The following is a 25,864-nucleotide window of genomic DNA, read 5'->3' on the forward strand; positions in this document are numbered from 1 at the left end:
TATGATGTCAAAAATTGTTGTGAATGTTGTGAAAGTCATGAGCGGAAAAGGAAAACTTGAGAGGCACGGTGGAATGTACTAATCTTGTAATCTCTGTGGGCGGCATGTACGGCTTGGCTTGCCGCATAAATCCAAACCAGCAAAAATTCCTGTTTGTCAAAAATATCGAAGCTTGATGAAGTAATGTATGTGTATGATTTCTACAGTAATATTACGGTTGAATTCAAATTGAGTTTATCTAAGTTTAAATTTGAATTAAATTCAAACAAATTTAAAATAAATTCAATTCAAACAAACTTGACTTTTAACTTAAGAGTTTAATAGTTTTTCGTTTGATCTATGGAGATGTTCAATTTATAAAACTTGTGGTTTGAAAATTTTGATATAAATTAATTAAAATGATATTAATTTGATTAATATATATATCAAAATATAGTTTTTTTATTATTGAGTTAAACTCATAATTTGATTCGAATTCAAATTTAAATTGAGTTTAAATATCTTTAAAATAAGTTTGATGAATTCGAATTTTGAGTTTAATTTTACTAAAATAAGTTGAATTTAAGTTTAGTTTAGTTACTATCTTAAATAATATTATATGTGGGAGCACAATTTGGTAACTTAGTATAAAATTTGATATAATAATAATATTTAATGATTTGAAAAGAAGGAAAAAAAACAAAAAACCTTGTCAATTTATTTAAATGAGCAAAGAACAACAGTTAACCTCGTCTCCTCAGTGCGTATCCAAATCTGCATCCACGATAGAAGTCTCAGCCTACAAGTAAACGGAAACATCCAAGCAATCTTGTCGGTGAATAATACGTCACCGTCTCAGTCTAGAAAATTTATCTTATATTACATCAACTTTCTTCTTCATTTATTTATACATTCCTTCTGGAGAGATTTTGGCCGAAGACTACGTCGTTTCGTATCAGACATGTCGTACGATTATCTCTTCAAGTACATAATCATCGGAGACACTGGTAACTTCTTTGTTTCTTCCTTGTTCTTCTTCAATTTTCTTTCTTAGCTATTAACTTTTATATGGTGTGTTGCAGGAGTGGGGAAATCATGTCTGCTCTTGCAGTTCACTGACAAGAGGTTCCAGCCAGTTCATGATCTCACCATTGGTGTTGAGTTTGGTGCTCGTATGGTTACTATCGATGGCCGTCCTATCAAGCTTCAGATTTGGGACACTGTACGGTTCCGTTATTTTTTCCCTTTTCTTTGAAATTTGAATTAAAATAATTAAATTAAGAATCTCGTGTCGGTAGGTATTCAGTTAGAGAGAGAAAGAAATATTAGCTGATGAATAGGTGAAAAATATTTGAGGGGTATTCAGTATACTGAATTTGTGTAATCCTTTATTTTACGACCATTACTTTTGGATAAAGATTTTTCATACCTTCCTTCCCTGTGCAAACTCCTTTTATACAGAATCACCATCTTAATCAACCGTTGGTCAATTCATTGTGAATCAACTTAAGCAGGCAATAGTTTATGTGCTAGCATTTTCAACCTTGTCATTGGGTTTTTTTAAAATTCTTTCACGCTATGAAAGTGTATCCACTAATTTACTGTTTTGAATTACATCTTTGCATTTTTTTACTTTTGTTATAAAGAAGCTGATTTTGATTGAGAGTAGATTACTCTGTAGATTCCTGCAAGACCCATTTATTTAGTTATTGTGTGTGTGCTTCTATTATCATGAAACTCTATTAGTCTTCTGATGAGAACTTGCTGAAGCTGTATGATGCCTTATGTTTTGTGGGTTTTGTAGAGTAATTTGGGTAAATTTTGCTTTCTGCTTTAGTTAGGTTCAATTTGATGTCTTGGCTTAATCCTTATGTTATTTCCTTGTATGTGTGCTGTAACTGTGATTGAAATTCAAAAATGTAAGAAATAGCTGATAGGATATAACGTTTATAGAGGAACATCCTCATTATATATTTTATTTTTCTTCATTAATCTGCATTGTTATTCTTTAACTTGTAGTCCTTAGCCAAAGCACACTTATCCACTACACATTCTTAAACTGGGATCCTTGGTTTCATTTCAGGCTGGGCAAGAATCTTTCAGATCCATCACAAGATCTTATTACAGAGGTGCAGCTGGAGCACTTCTGGTTTATGATATAACTAGGTGAGTTTGAGTCTGCATATATGTGTGTATGTGAGAGAGAGATACCAGGATTGTGATCCCTTGTCCCCCACCCTACGCAACTTCTTGCACAAACTAGTATAAGTTTTGATGAGCTCCAAGAATATTTATGTTGGGCAAATTGGAAACAAGTTTCATTACTCCTCTGCGGCTTGTATTTGCCGGTTGTTCTACTAGTTCCTTTCCCGTTAGAATATTGGATTTAATTGTAAACAGAAAACTGAAGTTGTTTTGTTGTCCAGGAGAGAGACATTTAATCATTTGGCAAGCTGGCTAGAGGATGCCAGGCAGCATGCAAATGCCAATATGACTATCATGCTCATAGGGAACAAGTGTGATCTTGCACATAGGAGGGCTGTTAGCAAGGAGGAAGGAGAACAGTTTGCAAAGGAAAACGGACTTTTATTTTTGGAAGCATCTGCAAGAACAGCTCAGAATGTTGAAGAGGTGATTAACTAAACCAAATTTTAAGCAGGCTTTAATTCCCATCAGTATTATGTGTGTGGCTCAAAACTGCCGAGTTTTATTGTCAATCTATAGAACACAATGGGCATGGCACCTAGTTCTAAATTGCTAAATGAAACTGGTGATTATTATCGCAGGCCTTCATAAAGACTGCTGCAAAGATCCTTCAAAACATTCAGGAAGGCGTGTTTGATGTATCCAATGAGGTAACTTTTAAGCACTTCGTTATTCGCCTATATCTTATTTGGATTTCTGCCAAATCATGGGCGCATTCAACCTTTATTTAATTATTGATTGCAGTCATCTGGAATAAAGGTTGGGTATGGACGCCCACAAGGTCCATCAGGCGCTAGAGATGGAGCAGTTGCTCAGAAAAGTGGATGTTGCAATTAGCTGTGACTAAAATCAAATTCTGTAGTTAACCCCTTTCTGGAAACAATAAAATTATACTTATTTATTTTAAATACACAAATAGATATATACTTATATGTGTCATCATGTGATTAAATGAGTTTAAATCAAGAACAAAGTAACATTAACTCATGTATTGACACACATAAATATGTATTAATTTGTATACTTAAAATAGATACGTGTAATATTAATTTTCTGGAATTTATATAGGTTTTCCACGAACTTTCTGTGGGTATATCCTGAAAACAAATGTGATGAAACTTTACGGAAGACATTGAATGTATAGATCTTCTCTCACCTGTTTTTATGTTTTTTAACTGAATCAATGTATCCGACAATTCTTCTTGTTTAAAGGCCCAGATCTTGCTTTGCGGGAGTGGTCAATTGTGTTTTTTTCCAAAAGAAAATTGAGGCCCGCTTTGGCAAAACCACATTATTTCGCATGAGGTTTGTCTTAACCGATATTTGTTTCATCTTACGTCAATTCTGTTAGAAACATCTGTGAATTGGCATGATGAATAAATAAATTTAATATATTATTATCTAATTAATTATTTTAAATTAAAAATAAAATAATATTTAATTATATAATAATACATATTAAATATATATTTATTTGTATATTCAAATTAAATTCCCATGTCATTGGTCGTCATCTTTGAATGACATGTTACCATCATGGAAGACAAAAGCTTCTTTTGTTGACTTTGTATATTTACTAATAATGAATTTTCAAAAAGGCATAACATTCATCCACGAACTAGTTAGCTGCAAACCCGATCAGAAATGATGTGATACAATTGGAATTACATTTGGTATGATTTGATTTGACTTGATTTCTAATCTAATTGAATTACAACATTTAAGATGTTATTTCAATCAAAATGGCATGTGGGACAATGCAATCAAGCCAGATTTGACCAAATCATGCGATTTAACCAAATTACAGCATTTCAGATACAATCTAGTGAAGATCACACCTAAAAATACCATTGCTGTTGCAAGTCTGGTGGATTTTCCTCCACATGCAGTAAACTTTGAAAAATAGAATGGGAATTCAATAGAAGAAGAAACCAAGAAGAAAATTTAGAAAAACTTGGTGGGAATGGAACAAATGAGAATGGAGGCTGGCGGAGGAATTTGTCCATATAAAGACCCCTCCCCCCTTCTATTTGGCGGTGACCCCTCAATTGAAGCATTGTGCTCTCAATTTCCTCTAATAAAAGGCATCTTCATCCTCTCAGTTTCAACTTCCGTTTCTTCTTTTATATCATCACAGAATTCCAATTACACAAATTTTACATCTCTCAATTGTAGCCCTAAATTATTTCAATTAAATTTATAACAATTCCAACCTCTATAATAATGTGAATTACCTTATAATATATCTATAAATTAATGAAAATACTTTTAATAGTTAAAATTACAGTCTAAATTTTAACAGTGGGTGAAAACGTAGTTTTGAAAGATGAAAAAATGTTAATAGGAAAATCTTCACTGAGAAAATGCTGTTCAACCGCCTAGTCATCACAATTCTCTTGGTTTCAAGGAAGTTTCCACCTAACATGCTTGAATTTTCATTTTCTTTTGGTCAGTCAATTTAAAAGAAATCATACAATGCAAAATCGCTCCTGTCTGTCTGTCTAAAGAGAGAAAAGGAGCATGTTTATTGGGGCTAATATTAGCAGAACTTCCATCATCAATATGGGCAAGGTAAAAAAATGTTTCTAACAAGGCTCCCACTACAATGCTTGGGACATTGTAGAATTATAGCAAAAATCACCATGTGCTACTGTTATGTCAAAAATGTTCATGAACTGAGACGTGTGAAAACAAACTAGTTAACGATACCTCAGCACATGTATAAATATTCTGGCACTCTGTATTTCAATTTAAAATCTTTTCTTCACTGGAAAATCCAATCATCGGGCACCACCAAATACCTACAATCACAAGCAAGTTTCAGGGATCATATCATTACTAATGCATGCTAAGTGATTTTGGTGAAACAAAAGGACACTTACCCCAGCTAGGATGTCTTTTGAGAGTCGAGGTTTACTTTGTGTTATATTATCTGCAACTGGTTGCTTCTGTGGGAATTGACGAATCACTTTTGTTGGCTGCTGGCCAACAGAGAGCTCAGAATCGGTTCCAGATTCCTTTTGCACTTTTTGCTTCTGTGAGGATAGTAAATAAGTAAACACAGAGTTTTCTAAAAGTAAATGATGTGGTTTGACTAAAAAAGGAAAGTTATATGAACTGAAAAGTGAAATCTATAAGTTAAACTACGTATCTGTCTCGATAATGTATATATAACTCAAAAGTGAATTGTACAACTTCAGATATTTTATCTGCTTTTATCCACTAAATATTAAAAGACGTTTTAAGTTCAGCCACACTATCCCCAAAAACCAAAACTTAGCAGTGCTAAAATATTAACAGACAAATGTGTCCAATGCTAAAAATTTATATAAGATGTTATGAAAAAAGAAACAATTTGACACTGACTGAGCAAACAAGCAACCAGTATTATTGATGTGTACACGTTGTTTACCTTCTTTAATCGTTCTTCTATAGAGCTCAAAGCACGGGACTTCTCAACTTTAGACAAATAGAAATCCCGCTCCCTCTTTGCAGCAGAAATTTCTAGAGCTAGTTTCTGCTCCCGAACAGCACTCTTGTAAGCTGCAATATTAGTATCTCAACTTAGAAATGTAATAAACTGCAGCCAAAACTCAGAGCAGTAAAAAATTTAAAAAAAAAAAAAAGAAAGGAAATTCCAACAAGTATTGTACCAATTTCTTCAGTAAGATCATCCCATTTGAATTTTCTTAGGTACTTGATATTCCAAAGATCATAATAAAAAGAAGACCTTTTCCTTCCACCTGTACAGAGTTAGAAATAACTGCATCAAGTAAGAAACAAATAGCATAATGTAACCACTGCAATTAAAGATGAAAAAAAGCACCGGGCAATATATAAGTAAAATTCAAACCAAACAATCCTGTAAAATAGAGGATAGAGCAAAAACTGAACCAAGAAAGTAAAATGAGAAAGAAAAAATGGCACTAGAAGTTAGAAAGAGCCACATGCTGCTGTTTTATCACACTTAACTACAAATATCTGCTTCATTTCTTAAGTCCAACTCTATAATCATGGCACTACCAAGGATTCATGAAATCTGTTGGAAAACTTCAATGATAAAAAATTAAAACTGCAATAACTATTCCTGTTGAAATATCCATACCAATTTGTTCACCATTTAACACATTAGCAACCCTCTTTGCAACACTTTTCTTGGTGAACTCAACCCACCTGCAGAAAGAAAAGGACAAACAAATTAATGTATGCACCACAAAGAACCAAAAATAATTGAAGGCACAATTCAACAAAGACATCACATTTTCTAGAAGTGACAATATAATAACTTATGTATTTCATAAATGACCACTCTACAATCAAGTTTTAATATTAGTTGCAGATATTTGACATATTGATTAGAGCATATTTATTCAAACATAAATACCCTTCTGAAAAAACTTGCTCTTGAAATCCACCATCTCGCTTACGATTTGCTCGCTTACGAGGTACTTGGGATGCAGGACCTGTAATGCAAATCAACAGATCATCATCAGTTAATTAAATTTCATAAAACACAGTTTCTCTCTCTTCCTAATCAAAAGAAAAAAATTAAATAAATAAAATAATTTCTCTCAGCTTAAGCTAACAGATTTGGTACATTAAATACTTTTGGCCAATTAAAACAAAAGAAGAGAAACAGAATAATTATTTCATTGTTGGTATCCTGTATATAGTGTTGTCAGTCATGAGAAGTAACATATACCTTCAGGTACAAGATAAATCCGATGTATCTCCCCATATTGAGAGAGAATCTGGCGAAGCTTTACATGATCCATGTGGGGAGGAATTCGACTCAAGTAGCAAACTCCGCACTGGTCAGCCTTAGCAGCTTCCTCTAATAATCTCTGCTTCTTTTTACTTCTACGACTCTCTGAATTTCCACTATCAGATTCTGGCTTCCCCTCCTCATGAAGATCCTTTATATCAACCTCTTGCTGTTTCCCAGATTCATAAGCTCCCTCTAACATCGCATTCTCTGTTTCATTAATCTCATTATCTGACCCTCCATCAGTAGATTTTGGATTAAACTCCTCTGGAACACTCTCTCCATCTTTCTCTAGCTCATCCTCAAATTTATAAGATCCCTTCAAAAATCCTTTATTTCTTCTATTTTTCTTGTTTTTTAACCTTTCATCATTTGATTTTGGATTACTCTCCTCCAGAGTGCATATTTTTGTGTCCTTGTTTTTTACCTCAATATTAGCAGCCTCCTTCAACAATTTTTTGTTCCGTTTAGTCCGTCCACTTTCTAAAATTCCATCATTACATTTTAAATTCTCTTCCATCAGCCTCTCTCTACTAACATTTTGGCTTTCCTCAGCCTCCACAGTTTTCTTTAATAATCGGCTTCCTTTCTCCTTTTTCAGTCTTTTTGCACTCCTACCGCTTGACTTCGGACTACCCCCAGTGATAGACGAACTAATTCCACTAATTTTGGGCTCTTCCTCCGCCATTCTGTTCATTGAATTGAAACAAGCAATTACACTTTAAATACCACATAAGGAAGCATAAAATATCTAACCTAGCAATCAACAAAAGCTTTTATCAAAAATTAAATTATTCCACAAATTCTGCAAGCTAATTATACACCTTCAGAAAAATTAAATTGTCATCTAAAGATATATGTGTTATCAGGAAAATATTCGTAATACAAACACAAAATAATGGACAAAATAAAACAAAAAATTTTATAATAAATTACATCAGTTTGTTGTTTTCAGACCTCAATGAAGTGCAGTCTCTGCAGTGGAGGTGCTACTCGTCGGCTTCGGCCCGAAGCGTGCAGCTACTGCGTTTCGGGGGCGTTGTGGTAACAACAATTGTCCGTGGTGGAGGGGAGATGTAGTGAACTATGTGCTACTATGAACGGACAGTGGAGACCCTGGAGAGTAGAGTGGAACTGTCTGCTGCTGGGGCAGGGGGAGTGGGCGTAAGGTGCTTGAAGAAAGAGAATGGAGAAAGAATGCACTGTTTTAGTTTTAGGGATTTCCGTTTTTATCTTTACATTTTATTTTAAAGGCAGAAGACAACTTCGTTGCACACCAAGGTTTGATGAAATGATTTGCCCATCCTGTTAAGTTTAAGAAAGTTACTTTTTCACCTATCTATTAAAATTGTAATTAGATTTAACATTTAAGTATATTTATGATATTTTTTATCTAAATGTTATAGTAAGACTAATACCATTTATACCTTTATAGTATAAATAAATTATACTTTAACTTTAAAGATTGTATTTTTTTCTCTCTACTTTTTTTTTACCTAAAAATAAATTTAATAATTAAAATTGTTTATAACATTCATCACTAGCAAATTCAATTGAAACTACGTCAATTTATATGTATCTATTAAAATCACACCTATATCAAACTGATGTGATTCTTAGCATTCTTAGTGATAAATATCGCTGACAATGGCTAATTTTAAATTTATTTTTTGATTAAAATTTTTATAAATTATGAATAAAATATATTTAATAAAATTTTAGAGAAAAAAATATTATTATCTTGAAAAAATTTTTGCATTTTCAACCATTTTATGAAAAAAAAAAATCAACAAATCTAATAAATAAGTGGGAAAATGATTTTTCAAAACCTTGGGTGGACAATGTCACTTGGCGTAGTTTTAATTTTGCTAAAAGACTTGTTTTCACGGAAGGCTTAGTATAAACATAAATAACGATTTTTATGTATTTTTAATTAGGGTTAATAATAAAATTATCATTTAACTAAAAATATGTTTTAAAAAAACTAAAATTATATCACATTTTCCTTTTTTAATTTAAAAATTCAACAATTTTTTGTGCTTTTTCCCCTAGGGTTTGTGCTTTTTCCAACAATCGAAGTTGGCCTTTTCACCCATCTTCGATTGGCAACCAAAGAAGAAGGAAAGGCAACAAATCCATAGATCTCATCAATGACTTGTTGTCATCCACATATCTTGTTGGTCGTATCAAAGAAGGAAGATGGGTCACGTTCCCTTCCATTAACATCTTGCTTCATCGCGCTCGAACAATGACTAGATGACACTTAGACTACAACGGGAGGCACTCGGATGATGCTAGGGAGATGCTTCGTTGTGTGATGAGATGACGAGACCTATGGAAGATCATCATGCGACCCATCCTTCTTTGATTCAGTCGACGAGATATGTGGATGACAACTGGTTGCTGACAAAATCAATGGATTTGTTGCCCTTCCTTCTTCTTCGACCACCAACAAAAGATGTGTGGGAATGTTGGCTTTGCTCACTGGAAAAGACAATGAAAAAAATGTAAACCTTAAAACGAAAATGAACACTTTTTAAATTTTGGGTGAGATAAATTAATAGATTTTTAAATTAAAAAGAAAAATATAATATAATTTTAATTTTTAATATTTTAATTAAATGACATTTTTATCTTTAATTCTAACAAAAAATTTTAACAGAATAATAAGTAATTGGATTTTTAAAATTTTTGAAAATACATTAAACCTTGAGTGGGGATAATCTTTTGGCCTTTTAATTAAGAAGGCAGGTCCCCAGTGCCTCACCCGGCTTTAATGAAAGTCGACTTCCTTGTGTAAAGCAAAGATCAGAAAATAATCCCAGAACCAAAATCTCCCGTTAAGTTCCAATTCACCAACAAGAACATTAAGCCAAGCCAATTTAGCTCCATAATGAATACTAAAAACAATATTGTAAACATAGAAAGCACAGGCGCCTCCCTCAGATGTAGGTGTAACACCATTTACAAATATCAATCACGAATTTTATTGAATTAGAATATATTATCGAAACATACTAAACATCACTTTACTCACTTCTAGTCAATCAAGATTCAAGAACCGTCAGATTTGACACGAACCCAATTAAAATAAATAAGATTTCAATATGAATGAACGTTTAAATCAGCATCAAATTGTTGTTGCATTGAGACCAACATTATGGATAACTTTGCGAATGCACCTTGGTGTCACATTTCTACTTCAAACATGACTAGATAAAGCAGAAGTATTTATGATAGATTATGTTTGAGGTGTATTTCCTAGTCTCCAACTGAGTTCATCAGTCCCTCTTAGGCAACTACCGTGCCTGCCGTCCAGGCCCCCAGAATCTTGCACATAAGTTGTCATAGGTATGAAAAACTAATAGCAGTCTCAGATCATCTTTGGGTATCTCTCGTTCCTACAATTTTCCCAAGGAAAAAAAAAAGATAAGAATCATGTAATAATCTTCACAAATTGATATATCCACTGTCATAAGGAAAAAAATCCCAAGGTCTAATGTGTTTTCAACCTTTAAAGCTTAGGTAAGAGTATGTGCAGATTAAACTCTCAAAGAGGCAATATTTCAGAAGTCAAAAATTCTAGTGAATAATGATTCGTAAAGAAACTTACTTTTAAGCCATTATAATATGCTTCCACAGCAGGATATGATATAGGAGTTTTGTGAGCTTGCATGACGTCCCAAATAAAATTGGCAGTGGTATATCCACCGATCTGCATACGAAAACAGTAGAAACAGTAAATAGAAGGCACTGTCAATAAGTATCATTTTAAATGAAGGAAATCAAAATCAAAAACTTGCCACAAGAATTTTATCTTTTAACAAACATATTCTCTCACCTTCTCTCCAGATGCTGCAAGGAGGAGATCACTTCCCATTTTATGGTTCAAGAAGGACCTCCTAGAATTCATGTTTACCTGCATTCCAAAGGAAAGCCATATAAGACGAACCATGACAAAAACCATAATGCTAATAAAACATCTTGTACAAATAAATCAACATATAACTTAGCATTCCAGTGTGTCTTGAGCAAGTTGCATGCCCCTGGGAGTATAACAACCATGGCTCCCTCTACAAGTGTCTATGCCATACAAAGTTAAAGTAGTTTTGTGTCTTTCTCCTACAATCATCTTGATTACTCGTCAATTTTTAGGTAAATACCGACCTACTGTTCCAAATAATTTCAAATGAATTGACCTAGCAAGTATGGAACAATAGCCAGTGAGTAAACCAGAAGTGTAGATATTGCATTTTTACAACAAACCCACCTCAAACATAAACCCTGAACTAAGAGATTAAAAATATCTTAGTCCTACCTATTAACATAAAAAAGTTCCTTCAATTTCTCTCAATCCAAATTGAAACTAACAGGGAAGTTGATCTAACAAATCATTAGCAGGTAATAAATCAGTGAAAGGGGGATCAACAATTATTTAGGAGAATTAAGGATTTACAGAGGAAACAGCCCAAGAGCTCCAAGAGAAACATTTGTAGGATAGAGTTCTGCCTTTGGGGCATCAATGTCAAAAGAACTTTTAGATTTTTCTCTTAAAACTCAATTAAATCAGGACTGAGTTTCCAGTTATTGTAGTACAAGCTGATACAGTATAGTTTTAAAAGCTGAATGGTTCTTAACAGATTTTTAGTTGGTTGTCATTTGGGCTTTCCTATAGACATTATGTATAGTTCTTTATGCTTACTCACACAAGACCTTCATAGTTTTTAACAAATTGGAAAAAGAAAAATTGTAGATATATTCTTGTTACAAAACTCACCACATATGGTTCCACCACAGGAGCCTTCCCATAATTCATATAGTCTTCAAAAATTTTATGACCACAGTCAATGTCTCCAGAATGCAGATAGCACCTGAATGAAAATGGAGCCAAATACATTTTGAAGCTAAGAACAGTACAAAGAGTCAAATTAAAGATTAAACAGATACAATCCACTCAACAGAGTGCAGTGTGGTATGGCCAGTCAAAAAGGTTAATAACAAGGTTGATAACCCCAAGAGTTAGACTTAGAGGCAAAAGGCCTCAATTCAACCATAAGATTAAACTAAGAATATTATGTCACACAGGTTTCCTGGCTACCACAATAGTAAAATACGCAAATAGCCCCATTACTTTAGAATTCAATGAAACCAGAGGAAAGATTGAGAAGTTTCTAGGTATGAAGAAATGATTAAGCAGTAACGTAGAAATTAATTAATAACAACCATACCTCATCATCTGCATCACAATAAAGACATCAGGAACTTTCCCTTCCTCCTTAAGCATCTCCAAAAGTGTTTCCATTGCCTATCCCAACAGAAAAGAATATGCAAAAATTAACAAGGACATATTGGCAGCAAATTCTTTAAGCAGCATAAAAATACAGTAATGATGAGTAAGAATGCACCCCTTCCACAACCACCAAGAGTCCATACCTACAGTTTGTGTGTGCATATAATGCAAATAGAAGCTCAGCGATAAACAAACCAACCAATGAAATAGTGCTCCACAACAATCTAGTTTCAACTGAGCTAGTTCATCGAGAAAAAGGAACCTCAACAATCTCATTCACAAGTTGATTTAAGCTTCTAGTGAACAGCTAAATTTGATAAAAACCTAACAATAAGGTATAGAAGCTCTTTGGTGTCAAAATGGCACGTGACATATATTTACAATTGAACAACTCTTAAACATGTACAACAGACCCAATGATTCACAACAAAGAACTGGTAAAGAGTTGTAATAAATTTAAAGGCTCCTTCGTAAAAGCAATTATATTTTCTTATTAAGCTTCAGACTAATCAGAAAAGTAATTTAGTACAAGTACATACTGATTTATAGCCATTGGAGACAGAGAGGCAGGGAGGATTTCTACTGTAGAAATGAAAGATCAGTAGTTATAAATTGGCAGACGTAATACAACATGATACACTTTGTCAGACACATATCATATTGTCAACATCAAGAAAAGCACGAAGATCATTCAAAATATAACAAGACTTCCATGCATAAGCAAAAAGCAGGCAGGCACAAAAAGTGAGAAAGAATCTGGTAGAAATGGCATTGCTTAGTGATGAGAAATCAAGCTATAATGGTGAGATAATACCTCTACATTCCTTAGCTCAACACAAGCATGGCATGCAGCATGATATACAGTTAGTTGCTTATTCAAAAATCCACGTCTGTGTGCATAATCAGCTGTGGGTAATTGTACAGCTCTTCTTCAAAAACACCCATCATTACATCTTCTGCACTGGTACTTGACGCTTCAACAGATGACCAACCCCTTTGACGCTTCTACAAACTCAATAATCTTTCAACATGAAAAAGCTATTAGAAAAGCTTTTAAAAGCAACATAAATTCACATTTAAAGCAGATGGAAATGTTATAAATTACTTTGGTGGCTGTATTATCCGTTTGAGGTGTCTTATTCATATGTGTGGCTATAAGTCCAGCATAAAAGAACTTATTTAACCCAGCACCAGCTGCAGTCATATCACAAACAATTGCATGGCTGTAAAATTTAATAAACAGATGGATGAACATAAGCAGATTCATAAAGCAGCCCATTACAGGACACAACAAGATAGTAGCCTTCAATCAACAAGCCAGCTATTGTCTAAAGAAGATAGGTACACAGAAAGACTCCAGTGATTACTTGGATCCTTGATGCACATGGTTAGATGATTAACATTTTCACACCAACTATGACAATTTTTTTCTCCAAAACAAACAATTCTCTCCAGACTGTTTTGCCTCCGCATGGATGTACTTTCAAAAAATGCATGCCACACTGATTTTTTTGCTAGGAACATGAGATACTAATTACCACAGAAACAAGTATATCTTAACTAAAAGTTTCAATTAACTGGTAACAATCACACACCACCAACTGATGTATTGCAAAAGACCCAAGAACCCGGTCAGTGGAGCCCTGAGCCACAGAACTAAAATAAAGACGAGCTGAAACAGAAAAAGAAGAAACATACACTTGATCTATTCGACCAGCTGCTGCACATGCATTGAGCAAACATACGTCAGTTTGTCCATTTGGCTAAACTTCATCGTTCTTCATTTCTTCAAGGATCTTCAATTAAAAGAGGAGCAAAAAGAAAAAGGCAGACTGGAAATATTAAACTTTATTAAATTTAGTTTTAATTTCTCATAAAAATAACTAAATAAGCACACAAACATACCCGAATCGCCTGGTCAGAATTCTTACATTTCCCACATGTTGATATTTCTAGAAAGTCAAACATCATAAAAGTTCAATGTTACTGCTTTTTTTTTTTTCCCAGAAACGATTCCAGCAGGTTTGTGATTACTTTCATCATTTGAAAAAAATGTTTTCAAGTAATTATAAGCAACTAATATTCATATACAGAAAAGTTAATTAAAGAACGAACATACATCAGGAAGCAAACCGCCGGCTCTCATTTGATCCTTAAAGAAAACAGCATCCTGCAAGCGGCTGCCTTTCATAGTACCAACACTTAGCGAATGAAAAATGTCGCGCGTGGGCTGCACACCGTCCAGCATCATATCTTCATAAACGTCTCTCAACAGGAAGTGTCTTCTCTAAGCAGTCACAGATGAGACCACCGTATTGTATTCCGATACGTTGTTCGCATAATTTCGCTGGGCGTACCCCTCCGTTGAAGCACTCAGGAACCGGCGGCCCAGGGCTCGGCCCACTGATCTGTGGTCACCTGCTCAAAAAAGAAACAAAAAAGAATGATTAACTGGTAAGCTTAAGAAATTTAAATGGAACTGCAGCTGTGAACCGTAAATGAATCGGAGGAGTTTCGACAGTGAAAGGATTGATTTTACAACGAACGAAACGCAACGTTTTGGCGGCTTCTTAATCTTAGCCCAAATGGCTTACATGGGCCTACCATTGTATTGGGCCTATATCGGCCCAGTATGCATGTTATTAGAAATTTGTATTATTTTGGGAATTACATTACCTGGAAATTATTCACTGCAATAAATAAATGCAGCTGTTTATTGAGCAGATGAGCTTTTCATCCCACTTACCAACCGCTCATCATTAATGGATTAGTTGGGGCATCTAATCTCTCTCAAAAAATTGGGCGCATTAATCATAATTCTACATTATTTATGGGACCATTTAATATTGAGTCACATGAACTTGGCTGCCTTTAAAATAAAACTACGTACTTTTCTCTTATACATCTAATTTATCTTTAGAATAATATTAAATTAAAAATAAAATAATATTTAATTATATAATAATTTATTTTTATTTATACATATATTTTTATTATTTATCCTATTATATAAGATTATAGTTAACTGTATTAAATCGAAAAATATAATATTAGAGTTAAAATTATATATTAAAAAATAATAAAACATAATAAGGGTTATTATAAAATTATAATAGTTATTTTGGTATTTTAAATATATTAAATTATTAATTTTTTAAATTTAAAAAAAATATATTAAATTTATAATTTTTCAAATCCCAAAAAAGTCAATTAGCCCTGCTGATGCCCCTTCCATTAAACACAAGAATTAATAATGATACTTTTGATTGGCACTTAGAAATTTGACATTACATGTTTTGGACCACATTTTTGGGTAAGTTAAGATGAACCACCAATCATTCAATTTTCTCAATTACACCAAATAAATATAATTCTTTTAGGTAGGCTATTTCATTTTCAACCATCAAAATGCAACCATTTGATTGGCTTCCTAGTTTATATATATATATATATATATATATATATATATATATATATATATATATATATATATATATATATATATATATATATATATATATATATATATATATATATATATATATATAATTTATTCATATAATTTGATATAATAGCATATAAATTAATATTTTTGAACCCTAAACCGTAAAAAAAAAAAATGGCAATACTGGAGTAAAGAGAAATTTCTTTACTTGAACCTAATGAGGCTTACTCTCAATGGGTCTTACATGCAGAAACAAAATGAAGAGATCGACAACACTTGTACTGAAATTTATTCAATTAATTAAAAGGCGCACATGCGGTGGTGAGCCAGAGACTGGATCCATTCCTTAAGCGACCCTGGAGAGAGAGAAGCCAGAAGGCATGCCTTGGAGCTTAACCTGATTGGCTTGCCAGGATTCTTGAATCCTCTTCATGGAGGCAGGATTAATCTGCAAGAAGAGATAATTCCCAGCAAAAAAATCACCAAAATGATTCTGACTTTCCTTCAATCTCCTCATCAACTTCGCACACGACACTCTGAAAGCAGACACCACCCTGAACTTCTTTCTCAAGATCAGCCTCCTCAACCTGGGAACCTTCACTCTGAATCTCCTCCTCCGAATTTGCACGCCCCTGAAGGACGGCCGGTACCAACTTCTGGGTTTAACATTCTTCACAATTCTCGCCCTTTCATCATAACCAAAACCAACATGTCCTCCTCCTTCTTCCAGGCCATAATATTCATCCTGATGTCTCAATCTCTGGTAAGGAAACATAAGATTGTGTGGTTTTGAAGATGATCTGCAAGAATGGGACGTTGGTATAAGTTATGAATTATGAGCGGTTGGTTTCCTTATACAAGCCGTGTGAACATAAGGGCCAAAAGGAGGTGCACTTCGTTTGCGGAAGCAGTTGAAGTGCATTCAATGCCAAGCTGCTGACGTTGGGATATAAAACATAAAACTTTATCCTCGGACAATAAGTCGATGAATATTTATTTTAAATATATAAATAAATAAATATTTATATATTTTATTATATAATTTAATAATTTTAAATTAAAAATAAAATAATATTTAATTATATAATAATATAAATAAAAAAATCATAAAAATTTAAATCGATATATTATATCATACGAAAAACATATAAAGGAAATACGATGGGAAGAGCACAAGAAAACGAACATGTAAAAATTTTTGTTATATATTTTTTATGTTACAAAAGACCAGATCACAAAAACCTCTGAAATATCACAAGTTCAATGGTAAAATAAAGGCCGAAAGACTTAGCCCCACCCAAGATTTGTTGAAAACACGAGGCCAAAGGACTATTTTCCACCCAAACTATGTTGAATTCTCAAACTTTTTTCTGTTAACTTTAAAAATATCATTTACCCACCCATGATCGGTTAAATTTAACGGAACCCTAACTCCTAAAAATTTAATCTTATTTTCCCCTATAAATGTTTAAAAACTAATATTTTATTTTCTAAACCAAGTTTGAAAAGATCATATTTCTCCCCTAGGGTTTAGTTTTAAAACTTGTTTACTTTCTCCGATGTCATCGTCGATCGTCTCTCCCTCTCGAGGATTTCTCTTCCACCACGGTCTGCCTCAACTCTACCCTGACCCATCCGATACCGAGAAAAGTCATTTGAGAAGAGAAGTCATCTTCTCGGACGAGATTGAATATTAAATATAAAAGTATGATTTTACTCTTAAAATTAATAGATTTAAACAGTCATGACGGGTAAATAGGATTTTCAAAATTAATGAAAAGAACTTGGAAAATACTGCATAGTTTGGATGGGAAATAGTCCTTTGGCCAAAGCTCGATCTAATATCTAGGGGTGGACATGGCATATTGGGAGGGTAGACGCAGGCCGACCCTCAAAATTTAGATACTTTGAAAAAGGGTAGAAAAGGCCTACCCTGATTTAAGACTAAAAAAATTATTTTTTTAATTTAATTTAATAATAATTCCATCAAACCCCAATTTTTCTAAAAACCTTTACACATCATCTATGAATTTTCAATTTTGTTTGTTAAGGTTTATTTTTAAAGGGGAAAGTGTCGACGTCTTGTTACTTTATTATTTTATTTTACAAACATTTGTTTTCATTATAAAATTTATCCAGCATGTAAAAAACGCATACGAGAGTTTGAGAAAATACACAAGTTATATTCAAATAAGATTTAAGATTTTGAATGCATAGAATTACCCTAGTTTTCATATAATTCACAATGAAATATCATTTAACGCTTTCATAATTTATCGAATCGTATTAAATTGAAGAGGTATACTATTCTAACTTGTTTTATCTTTAAATAATCGACATTCAGATTTACAGATCTTCATATCCAATATTGGACATGTGGATCTTCAATTCAAATGACTAAACTTTGATTTTAATTATTGGATTTGAAGTTATTCAATCTAAAATTCGACTATTTCTTTGGTGATTTTAGTTTATTTTTTTTAAATCTTTTTATATTTTATTTATGTTAGAGTTGTAATTGAGTTCCAAATTTATATGAATTATAGATGTTGCGAACCACTATAATTATATTCGATTTAAGTAGGTTGTTTTTTTATTCTCTTTGCATCGAAGATTTACCATGTAAAAAATGAATAGTGTTATTACCTTTTAGTTTTTGGCTATTGTAGTATTTCCTTTGCTAAGATTATATGATTTTTAATAAATTTTTATTAGTTAATTAATAAATAATGAAAAACTCAAATTCTTAGCTATAGATTATTAAAATTAATAGATTTAGTTAATTCTAAAAATAAAATTGCTATTTAACTATAATATATTAAAAATAATACAAATTTTATCTCATTTCCTCTTTTAAATTAAGGAATTAACAATTTTTTTTAAGATTAAACTTTAAAAAATTATTTTTTCCTCCCTATGATTTCATTTTAAACAAAATTTCTCCAACACCAGAATCCGATCATCATCTCTCTTTCTTTGCTATCAACAATTACCCTCTTGACAAAATTTTTCTCTCTCCAACAACATTGCAACACTCGCCTTCATCGACAACAAGACTATTCATCTTTATCTAAAGTTTGCCTTTACCAACTTCTTCACCTTCATCGACGACAAATGTCATCTTTGTCACAATGTTACCAATAGATAGAGAGAGAGATTTTTTCAAAAGAGTAACTATCAATGATAGAGAAAGAGAGATGGTGGTCAAATTTTGATACTGAAAAAATTTGGTTCAAAATAAAACTGTAAAAAGAAAAAATATAACTTTTTAAAATTTAATCGTAAAAAAAAATTATTAATTTTTCAAACCAATAAAAAAATAAAATTTTATTTTTTAATATATTATAATTAAATAACAATTTTAACCCTAAAGTTAACTAAATATGTTACTTTTAACGGTCTATAAATAAAAATGTAAGTTTTTCCTGCTGAATAGACACCAATTTGCGTTTTCAATAAACCTTGAGTGGGAATAAGTCTTTTGGCCTAAAATAAACTTATAATAAAGAGAATAAATTACCGTGATAACAAAAAGTTTACAAGATACAAAGAGTTTAAGAGGATTAAGAACATCCATTACATTAATAACACCACATGCATATTCATTTCTGGATATTTAAAACAATGTGGGCAATTTAGAACCCCACAACCACTAGAGGATTACAACAGAAAGTAATAGATGTCACCAACCTGACCTAATTTCTAACTGATCAGTAGAACACAGTAAATTCATTCACCATTAGGGAATTTCATTAAAGAGGTAAATAAATTTGAGCGAAAAAACTAAATGAGAAGTAAAAAAAAATTAATAAATAATAATAAAATGGCATGTACATTAACATTTTCTTCCTAGGAATCTGAAGCTGAATTCAGCACACCTAATATGCTCTTCATAACTGGGTGATGAACTACAAAGAATTTAGGCCAAGTAATTAATACTTAATAAACATACTTATGTAGTTTAGTAGAGCTTAATTCTTGTGTTGATTGGGCTCCGACACAAGGGGCATAATTGAAGGTCCTGTCCACATTCACAACATGTCTGACAGAAGAAAAACACACAGAAAAATAACAAGGTCAGTATTTTTTTTAAATTATAATCTATTTCCTTCACATGGTACGAAAGCAAAAATTGAGGAATACAGGCTGGGATCTACCTGATGCCCGCAACCAAAGGCCATGTCCTTCACATTAGTAAGGCAAATAACGCATAGCTGCCCAAATCAACATATAATTTTAGTCCCAACATTCATAATCAATCTATCTCAGTTATTAAGATGAAAATTCTAATTTTCAATGTAATAATCAAAGAGGAAGAAGTTTACAATGCAACAAGTTGCAGACTATGGCGCTCAACATCTAAATGCAAGTCAATGCTACACATTGATTTGTCAATTTATTGCTCATCCGTTTTTATTTTCTAGCAAACTGACTAGGAATCATAAAAAACATGACAGTATCTCCTATACATTAACTGGCAGAAATTAAATCAAAAACCTCACTTAAAATGTGATAAACCAGTCTAGATACTATTGATTTTATTTAAGGTAAGAGCAGAGCATAAATATAGTCACACTTCCATCAAAAAAATCATTGTAATTTCCCAGCAAAAATGGCCTAGTTGGCAGCGTCATCAACTTTTCACTTCTCTCTTATAGCTATCAACCATTTCTCACAGTGACAATATCAAGATCAAGGCCCTCCATCATGAATACCAAAGTGGTACACCTTAAACTCTGGAACATGCTAGGAATGGGGTAACTCAAGTAGAGCTCGTTTTAAAGGAAAGGACTGTTTTCTTGTAACTGCTAGAAGTAAAGATCAATTATGCAATAAAAACATAATCACTGATGATGCTTTATTTACATTGGATTTGATGCATTAAAGCTCCATCTAATTCCTATTTTATGTTTATTGTCCAAAGGCAGCTAGTTAAATAAGTTAAGACAACAACTTAGATCATTCTGTCCAAAATCTCAATACCTGATTATCATATGTAGAACTTGTAACAGGAGGAGCTGAGCTGACAGGCTGACTCTCTCTTTCATAAGGAGCATTTGGCTTGAAACTGGTAGAGGTAGAATAGGAAGGTTTCAAGTTGCTGACAGATGTTGCACCATATACAGGTGGAGGGAGGGGAACCCTCTCTGGAACATTTCTTGTCCGGCGACTGTGCAAGTAATCAGACAAGAGTGACAATGACATTTATGCCAGTAGATTTAAAGAAAAAAACGACCAAAAAAATTACAAAGTAACAATAACAGTTGGAAGAATCACTCATTACCCCAGTATATTAAGCTCTATCGTTGCCTTATACTGAGAAGGAATCTCCATTAAAGCAGCAAGTGCAAATTCTGTTTCCTTTCGAGATTGTTCACGATTCTTTAACATTATCTCTGTAAAGTTCACAAACTACACAAAAACACATACACACACAAATAAGCTAATCACCAACAAAAAGTTACAAAACTAGGTGACAGCGGTAAAAAACAATATAATAATGCCCCAGACACCTACCTGGAAATTATCAAAGGCCCGGGCAGGGATGTTATCGTCAAATTCCTTCATCATGTCCCAGGGCCCATCCCCTACCCCGACTAGAACAATTGACAGAGGAAGCTTGCTACAATAAAATAAAAATATAATGTGTCAAACAAACCAACCAATACCAGCAACATTAGGAACGTTAGGAACCAAAATTCACCTTGCTTCCTCTATTGCCTGAACTGTCTTCTGCTCCTGTGGACTTAATTGGCCATGCTGAGTGTCAACGCTTCTTGTTACCTGAGACAACCATCAATTTGGGTGAACCCCGACTTACAACAAAAATCCATCCGTCCTAAGATAAACGACCTATTATTGCTTAGCAGGAATGGTGAAAATGACAGGATCCTATCAGCTTTGTATCCAGTATAAATAAGTTCAATTCTTTTTTTCTGATTCGTTTTCAATTTGTGTAACTGATGATTGTAGCAATCCGTCCCCTCTATTTGGTCAAAGATCTAAGATTATATTTATATTTGAGGCAAATACCTGACCATCTGCAATTATCAATAATACATGATACTGGCCACCACTCTGCTCAACGATGGTCATGGCCATTTCAATTACAGGAGCAAATGATGTTGGTCCTGTCATGAAAAAAAAAATGCGTAAGCTAAAGGAACCAAACAGCTAAACTTGAAGAGATACTCCAGAATTTAGTTTTTTAAAAAAATGGCAATTGGAGGATACAGGTCAAACCTGCAAGCCGTAAATGAGGTACAATTTCCCTATACCGACTTAACACCTCCTCAAATCCATTACAAAATCTCTCATCTGGAAAGAAACTGAAGACATCTTGATCATGTGTTGAAGCTGCCATTATAAGAGAGCAAAGGTTATCACCCACATATTTCAGACAAATAAACCATTTAAAAAAAAAAACCAGTGAAGTCAAGCATACCATCCCCAAATCCATAGCATGGAATCAAGTTATCCTCATCAAATGCAGCTAAGGTTTTCCCGATAATGGATATTGCTTGTTGATAAGGATTTAAACCATCTCCAATATGATGCAAGCTTCTTCTGTGATATGATCGAGTACCTATTTATAAAAATAGTTTCAGCATGCTAAATAAGACCATAACCTATATTTAAAGCACTGAAAAAAATAACTTAACCTGTCCACTCATTGCTCTTTGTAAAATCAATGCCAACAATGAGATTTGATGATTCAAGGCCAGCACGAGCAAGGGCCTCAGTCACCTACACAGAATGTTAATGAATTTTTACATGCTGTTGACAGAATTTTAAGAGTCAATATAATGGAAGATGCGCCATTTAGGACTTGTAAAAGTCATGAAATTATTGTACAAAGAAAATAGGAGAATTCAGAACTGCATGGAAATATTTATAAATGCCTAGTTCATCTACTCAAGTGCTTCTTGAATGTGACATTACCTGTTCTAAGGATTTGTAATCATCAGCAATTCTTGAATACCTCCTATCAAGCTTCCTTGTGTTACCACCGTATTGTTCAGAAGAGGAATTATACTGTTGTGATGTATATGTTTGCTGGGGTGGATAAGGCTGACTTTCTTGACCATATTGTGGCTGAGTATACCCGTACTGAGAACCCCAAATCTGATTTTCTTGACCATACTGTGACTGAGAATAGTCATGCTGAGAACCCCGTGAAGATGAAGTCGATCGAAATGATGGATTCTGCCTCCAACTGAACCTTGAGCTTCCGGCTCCCATCAACTAAATTATGCACAGAAGTTTACCAATTTCTAACAAAATACACTTTCTGCTTCAGAGCACAGCACACAAATAATTAAACCAATCCGAACCAATACCTATAATCAAACACCACAAGACCTCAAAAATTAAAAACAAAATCTGAAATTTTGTTATCCAAAAAGCCTCAACATGTATTAGATTGATCAACAAAAATTACCTGAACAATTTTCAATTCTCTACCTCACTATCTATGAAAACAACCCAGTTGTCTCTTTTACAATAAAAAACAAGAGGCCCAAACCAATCTATCCCAAGCAACACCAAAACACCACAAGCCTCAGAAAGAAACCACCATTTATGAGAAATAAAAAGTTGTTTGCCAAAGGAATGCAATTTCCAAGAAAACCACCACCAAATCAAATTCAACACACTGAATCAAGCAAACCAACCAGAATAAAATCAAAGCTGTAAAGAGTATTCACCACATACCTCGAATGACAAACCTATGGAAAACGTAACAAAAGAAGGAAAAATTTCCAAGAAAATTCGTCACTTCTTTTCTCAACAGTACGGAATCAAACAAAAGACCAGACCGAAAAAAGCGGCTTTAGATGCATGACTTTAGCACGTAAACGATTGTAACGCCTTAATAAGAAAACTTCTATCCTAAGCATCCGCCTTTTTTTAACTTAGAAACAACTTCTTATATTATAATCACGTTTGATTCACTACAAGATTCCATTTGTCATCTTACTCAACAAGAAACAATAACTACAAGCAAACGCAAACATCAAATCACTTATCCATTCAAAATCTTTAAAACAGGAAGAAATATCCAATCCGTGGATATACAGTGACAATTAACAACAGTGTTCAAGATCTGTTAACAGGAAACCCTAACTCAGTTCAAATTAAAGCAAACTTTCAAAAAGCAGAAATTATAATGCAAGTTATAAAAGAGTACCTACCTTGAAGCGAAAAAGACGATGAAGAGGCAAGTAGGAGTTCGTAGCATTGCCTCTGCCTCCCCTCTCAGGCGACAAATTGTACCGTGAGTAGAGATTCCTTCAGCTTTTTCTAGTACTTTCCTTTAAAAAAAGTAATTAACTTTCAATGGGCTTAAAACTTCTCAGTTTCCAGATTTTAGGAAGAATACGAAGGATATAATTGTTTGTTCATAGATTGAGGCTGGCACATGGAGATGGTGGCATTATGACGGGCGAAGAAGATAAACATATTTTTATTTTATTTTATTTATAGCGAGATGAGAGCGGTGGTGCTTCCGTTAAGAAAGTGACAACTCTGCTACTTGTCTATTTTGTCATCATTATTAGGCCAAAAGATATTTTCCCACCCATGGATATTAAAGCTTATCCAACTTTCAAATCCGTGAATTATTGAAGTTGATAAAATTTTTTAATTTTAAAAATAAAATTATTATTTTATTAATAATTTTAAAAAATATAAAAATTTATACTATTTTGTTCTTAAACTCTACAAATTTTTAAAATTAAATTTTCTTTTTTCCAATTTTTTAAACAAATTCTCGACAAATGGTAAAACCTCTCCCTCTCCAGCAACTAGCACCCTTCAACCCTTTCTCTCCCTTCTTTCGAACTTGTATTTGTCATATAAGTTTTTATTTAAATGAAAACAAATCATTTATGTCTAAACGAATTAACGAATACATTCGTCTCTATTAATTTCATACCAATTATGTTGAGAGAGACAACTTTCACGTTAGGGCTGGATTCGAGCCGAGCCAGCTCGAGTTCGAGCTCGGCTCGGCTCGGTTCGAGCCCGAAACGAGCCGGGCTCAGCCCGGCTCGATCGAGCTCGAGCCGAGCCCGAGCTGGCTCGGGTTGGCTCGGTATATTTTTTTAAAAATTTTTTTATACAAAACGGCGTCGTTTTAATCCATATATATATACAAAACGGTGTCGTTTTGATATAAAAAACGAGTCGAGCCGAGCCGTTACCGAGCCGAGCTGAAAACGAGCCGAACTCGAGCCGAGCCGAATTCGGCTCGAGTCGAGCCGAACTCGAGCCAGCCCTTAAAAAGCCGAGCGGAGCCCGAGCTGGCTGCGAGCCGAGCTCGGCTCGGCTCGAATCCAACCCTATTTCACGTTGTCAAGAGGGATGGAGATCTCTAAAGAAGTTGGTCATTTATAGGAAAATCGTTTTAAAAAATTTGAAATCTTGAGGGAGAATATAGCCTTTCAAAATTTAATCGTGGTAAAATTTGCTAGTTTTTAAAGTTTAGAAAAAAATGATATAATTTTTTATAATTTTTAAAAGATTAATTAAATAATAATTTTACCTCTAGAATTAATCGATTTTATTAATTTCATCGACCCATAAATAAGATTTTAGATTTTTTAAAAATTAACAGATGAGAACTGGATATACATCAAGCCTTCGGTGGGACTAAGCCTTTTGGCCTTATTTTTATTTACTATTATTATTTATATCAGTCTAGTAAAGCAAATATTCAATTTAATAAACAATACTACAAGATGCTTAATTTACGCCAAATTAAGAACTCTTCTATGATTAATCACTCGTCTCTTTGTGAATCACAGCACAAATTTCTTCTTGTTTAAATTAGGTGACACCTGAATCATCCTCACAGCTCGTCTCAAAGTCAATTTCCACGAAACTAACGGCGTTATATTCTGGTCACCTGTAATATAATAAGACAAATTGAGTTGAGCAGCCATACATACATGAATATGACCTCCCTTATTTTTATTCTTTAGTATATACCATATAGTTTGTACATGGGGACACGTAACATTAAATTTGTGTCAGTGATTTGAAAATAACCTAGGGGTCGTTGTTGAACTTGCTCAATCGGTCAACTCCAAATTTTCTCTAAATTTTTTAGAATTTATATAATATAATATTATTCAGAAAAGTAATATTATATGGTTAATTTTATGTATAAATAATAACG

General features: G+C 33.4%; 4 protein-coding genes and 1 pseudogene across 8 annotated transcripts; 1 reads left to right on the forward strand and 4 right to left on the reverse strand.

The window, feature by feature from the left end:
• The first annotated feature begins 713 nt into the window (after positions 1 to 713).
• LOC123222799 (ras-related protein RABB1b-like) lies at positions 714 to 3,426 on the forward strand. Its single transcript, XM_044645764.1, has 6 exons — positions 714 to 986; positions 1,062 to 1,201; positions 2,063 to 2,145; positions 2,406 to 2,610; positions 2,766 to 2,834; positions 2,929 to 3,426. The coding sequence occupies exons 1-6, from the start codon at positions 941 to 943 to the stop codon at positions 3,019 to 3,021; spliced, it is 636 nt and encodes a 211-aa protein (XP_044501699.1). The 5' UTR covers positions 714 to 940; the 3' UTR covers positions 3,022 to 3,426.
• A 1,297-nt stretch (positions 3,427 to 4,723) lies between these two features.
• Positions 4,724 to 8,177, reverse strand: LOC123222462 (pre-rRNA-processing protein ESF2). The gene is made up of 8 exons (XM_044645242.1): positions 7,907 to 8,177; positions 6,887 to 7,638; positions 6,569 to 6,647; positions 6,290 to 6,357; positions 5,838 to 5,927; positions 5,597 to 5,727; positions 5,067 to 5,219; positions 4,724 to 4,985 (listed from the first exon to the last, which is right to left on the reverse strand). Exons 2-8 carry the CDS (start codon positions 7,635 to 7,637, stop codon positions 4,965 to 4,967), a joined length of 1,293 nt encoding a protein of 430 aa, XP_044501177.1. The 5' UTR covers position 7,638; positions 7,907 to 8,177; the 3' UTR covers positions 4,724 to 4,964.
• A 1,735-nt stretch (positions 8,178 to 9,912) lies between these two features.
• LOC123223952 lies at positions 9,913 to 14,490 on the reverse strand (annotated as a pseudogene).
• Positions 14,491 to 15,868: 1,378 nt separating this feature from the next.
• On the reverse strand, positions 15,869 to 16,611 carry LOC123222317. Its single transcript, XM_044645011.1, has one exon. It carries the CDS (start codon positions 16,457 to 16,459, stop codon positions 16,031 to 16,033), a length of 429 nt encoding a protein of 142 aa, XP_044500946.1. The 5' UTR covers positions 16,460 to 16,611; the 3' UTR covers positions 15,869 to 16,030.
• Positions 16,612 to 19,472: 2,861 nt separating this feature from the next.
• Positions 19,473 to 24,155, reverse strand: LOC123224157 (E3 ubiquitin-protein ligase RGLG2). 5 transcript variants are annotated; one of them, XM_044647724.1, is made up of 12 exons: positions 23,877 to 24,155; positions 22,627 to 22,958; positions 22,347 to 22,431; positions 22,130 to 22,270; positions 21,928 to 22,041; positions 21,718 to 21,815; positions 21,389 to 21,468; positions 21,202 to 21,307; positions 20,969 to 21,096; positions 20,668 to 20,854; positions 19,842 to 19,898; positions 19,473 to 19,726 (listed from the first exon to the last, which is right to left on the reverse strand). In XM_044647724.1, exons 2-12 carry the CDS (start codon positions 22,924 to 22,926, stop codon positions 19,646 to 19,648), a joined length of 1,377 nt encoding a protein of 458 aa, XP_044503659.1. In that variant the 5' UTR covers positions 22,927 to 22,958; positions 23,877 to 24,155; the 3' UTR covers positions 19,473 to 19,645. The 5 variants fall into 5 exon arrangements, with proteins under 5 accessions (XP_044503659.1, XP_044503656.1, XP_044503655.1 ...); XM_044647721.1 differs by having other exon boundaries at positions 22,627 to 22,975; XM_044647720.1 differs by having other exon boundaries at positions 22,627 to 23,024; positions 23,877 to 24,154.
• Between the last annotated feature and the right edge of the window lie 1,709 nt (positions 24,156 to 25,864).

Source organism: Mangifera indica, chromosome 8 (genome assembly GCF_011075055.1).
Source record: "Mangifera indica cultivar Alphonso chromosome 8, CATAS_Mindica_2.1, whole genome shotgun sequence".
Taxonomy (NCBI): Eukaryota; Viridiplantae; Streptophyta; class Magnoliopsida; order Sapindales; family Anacardiaceae; genus Mangifera; species Mangifera indica.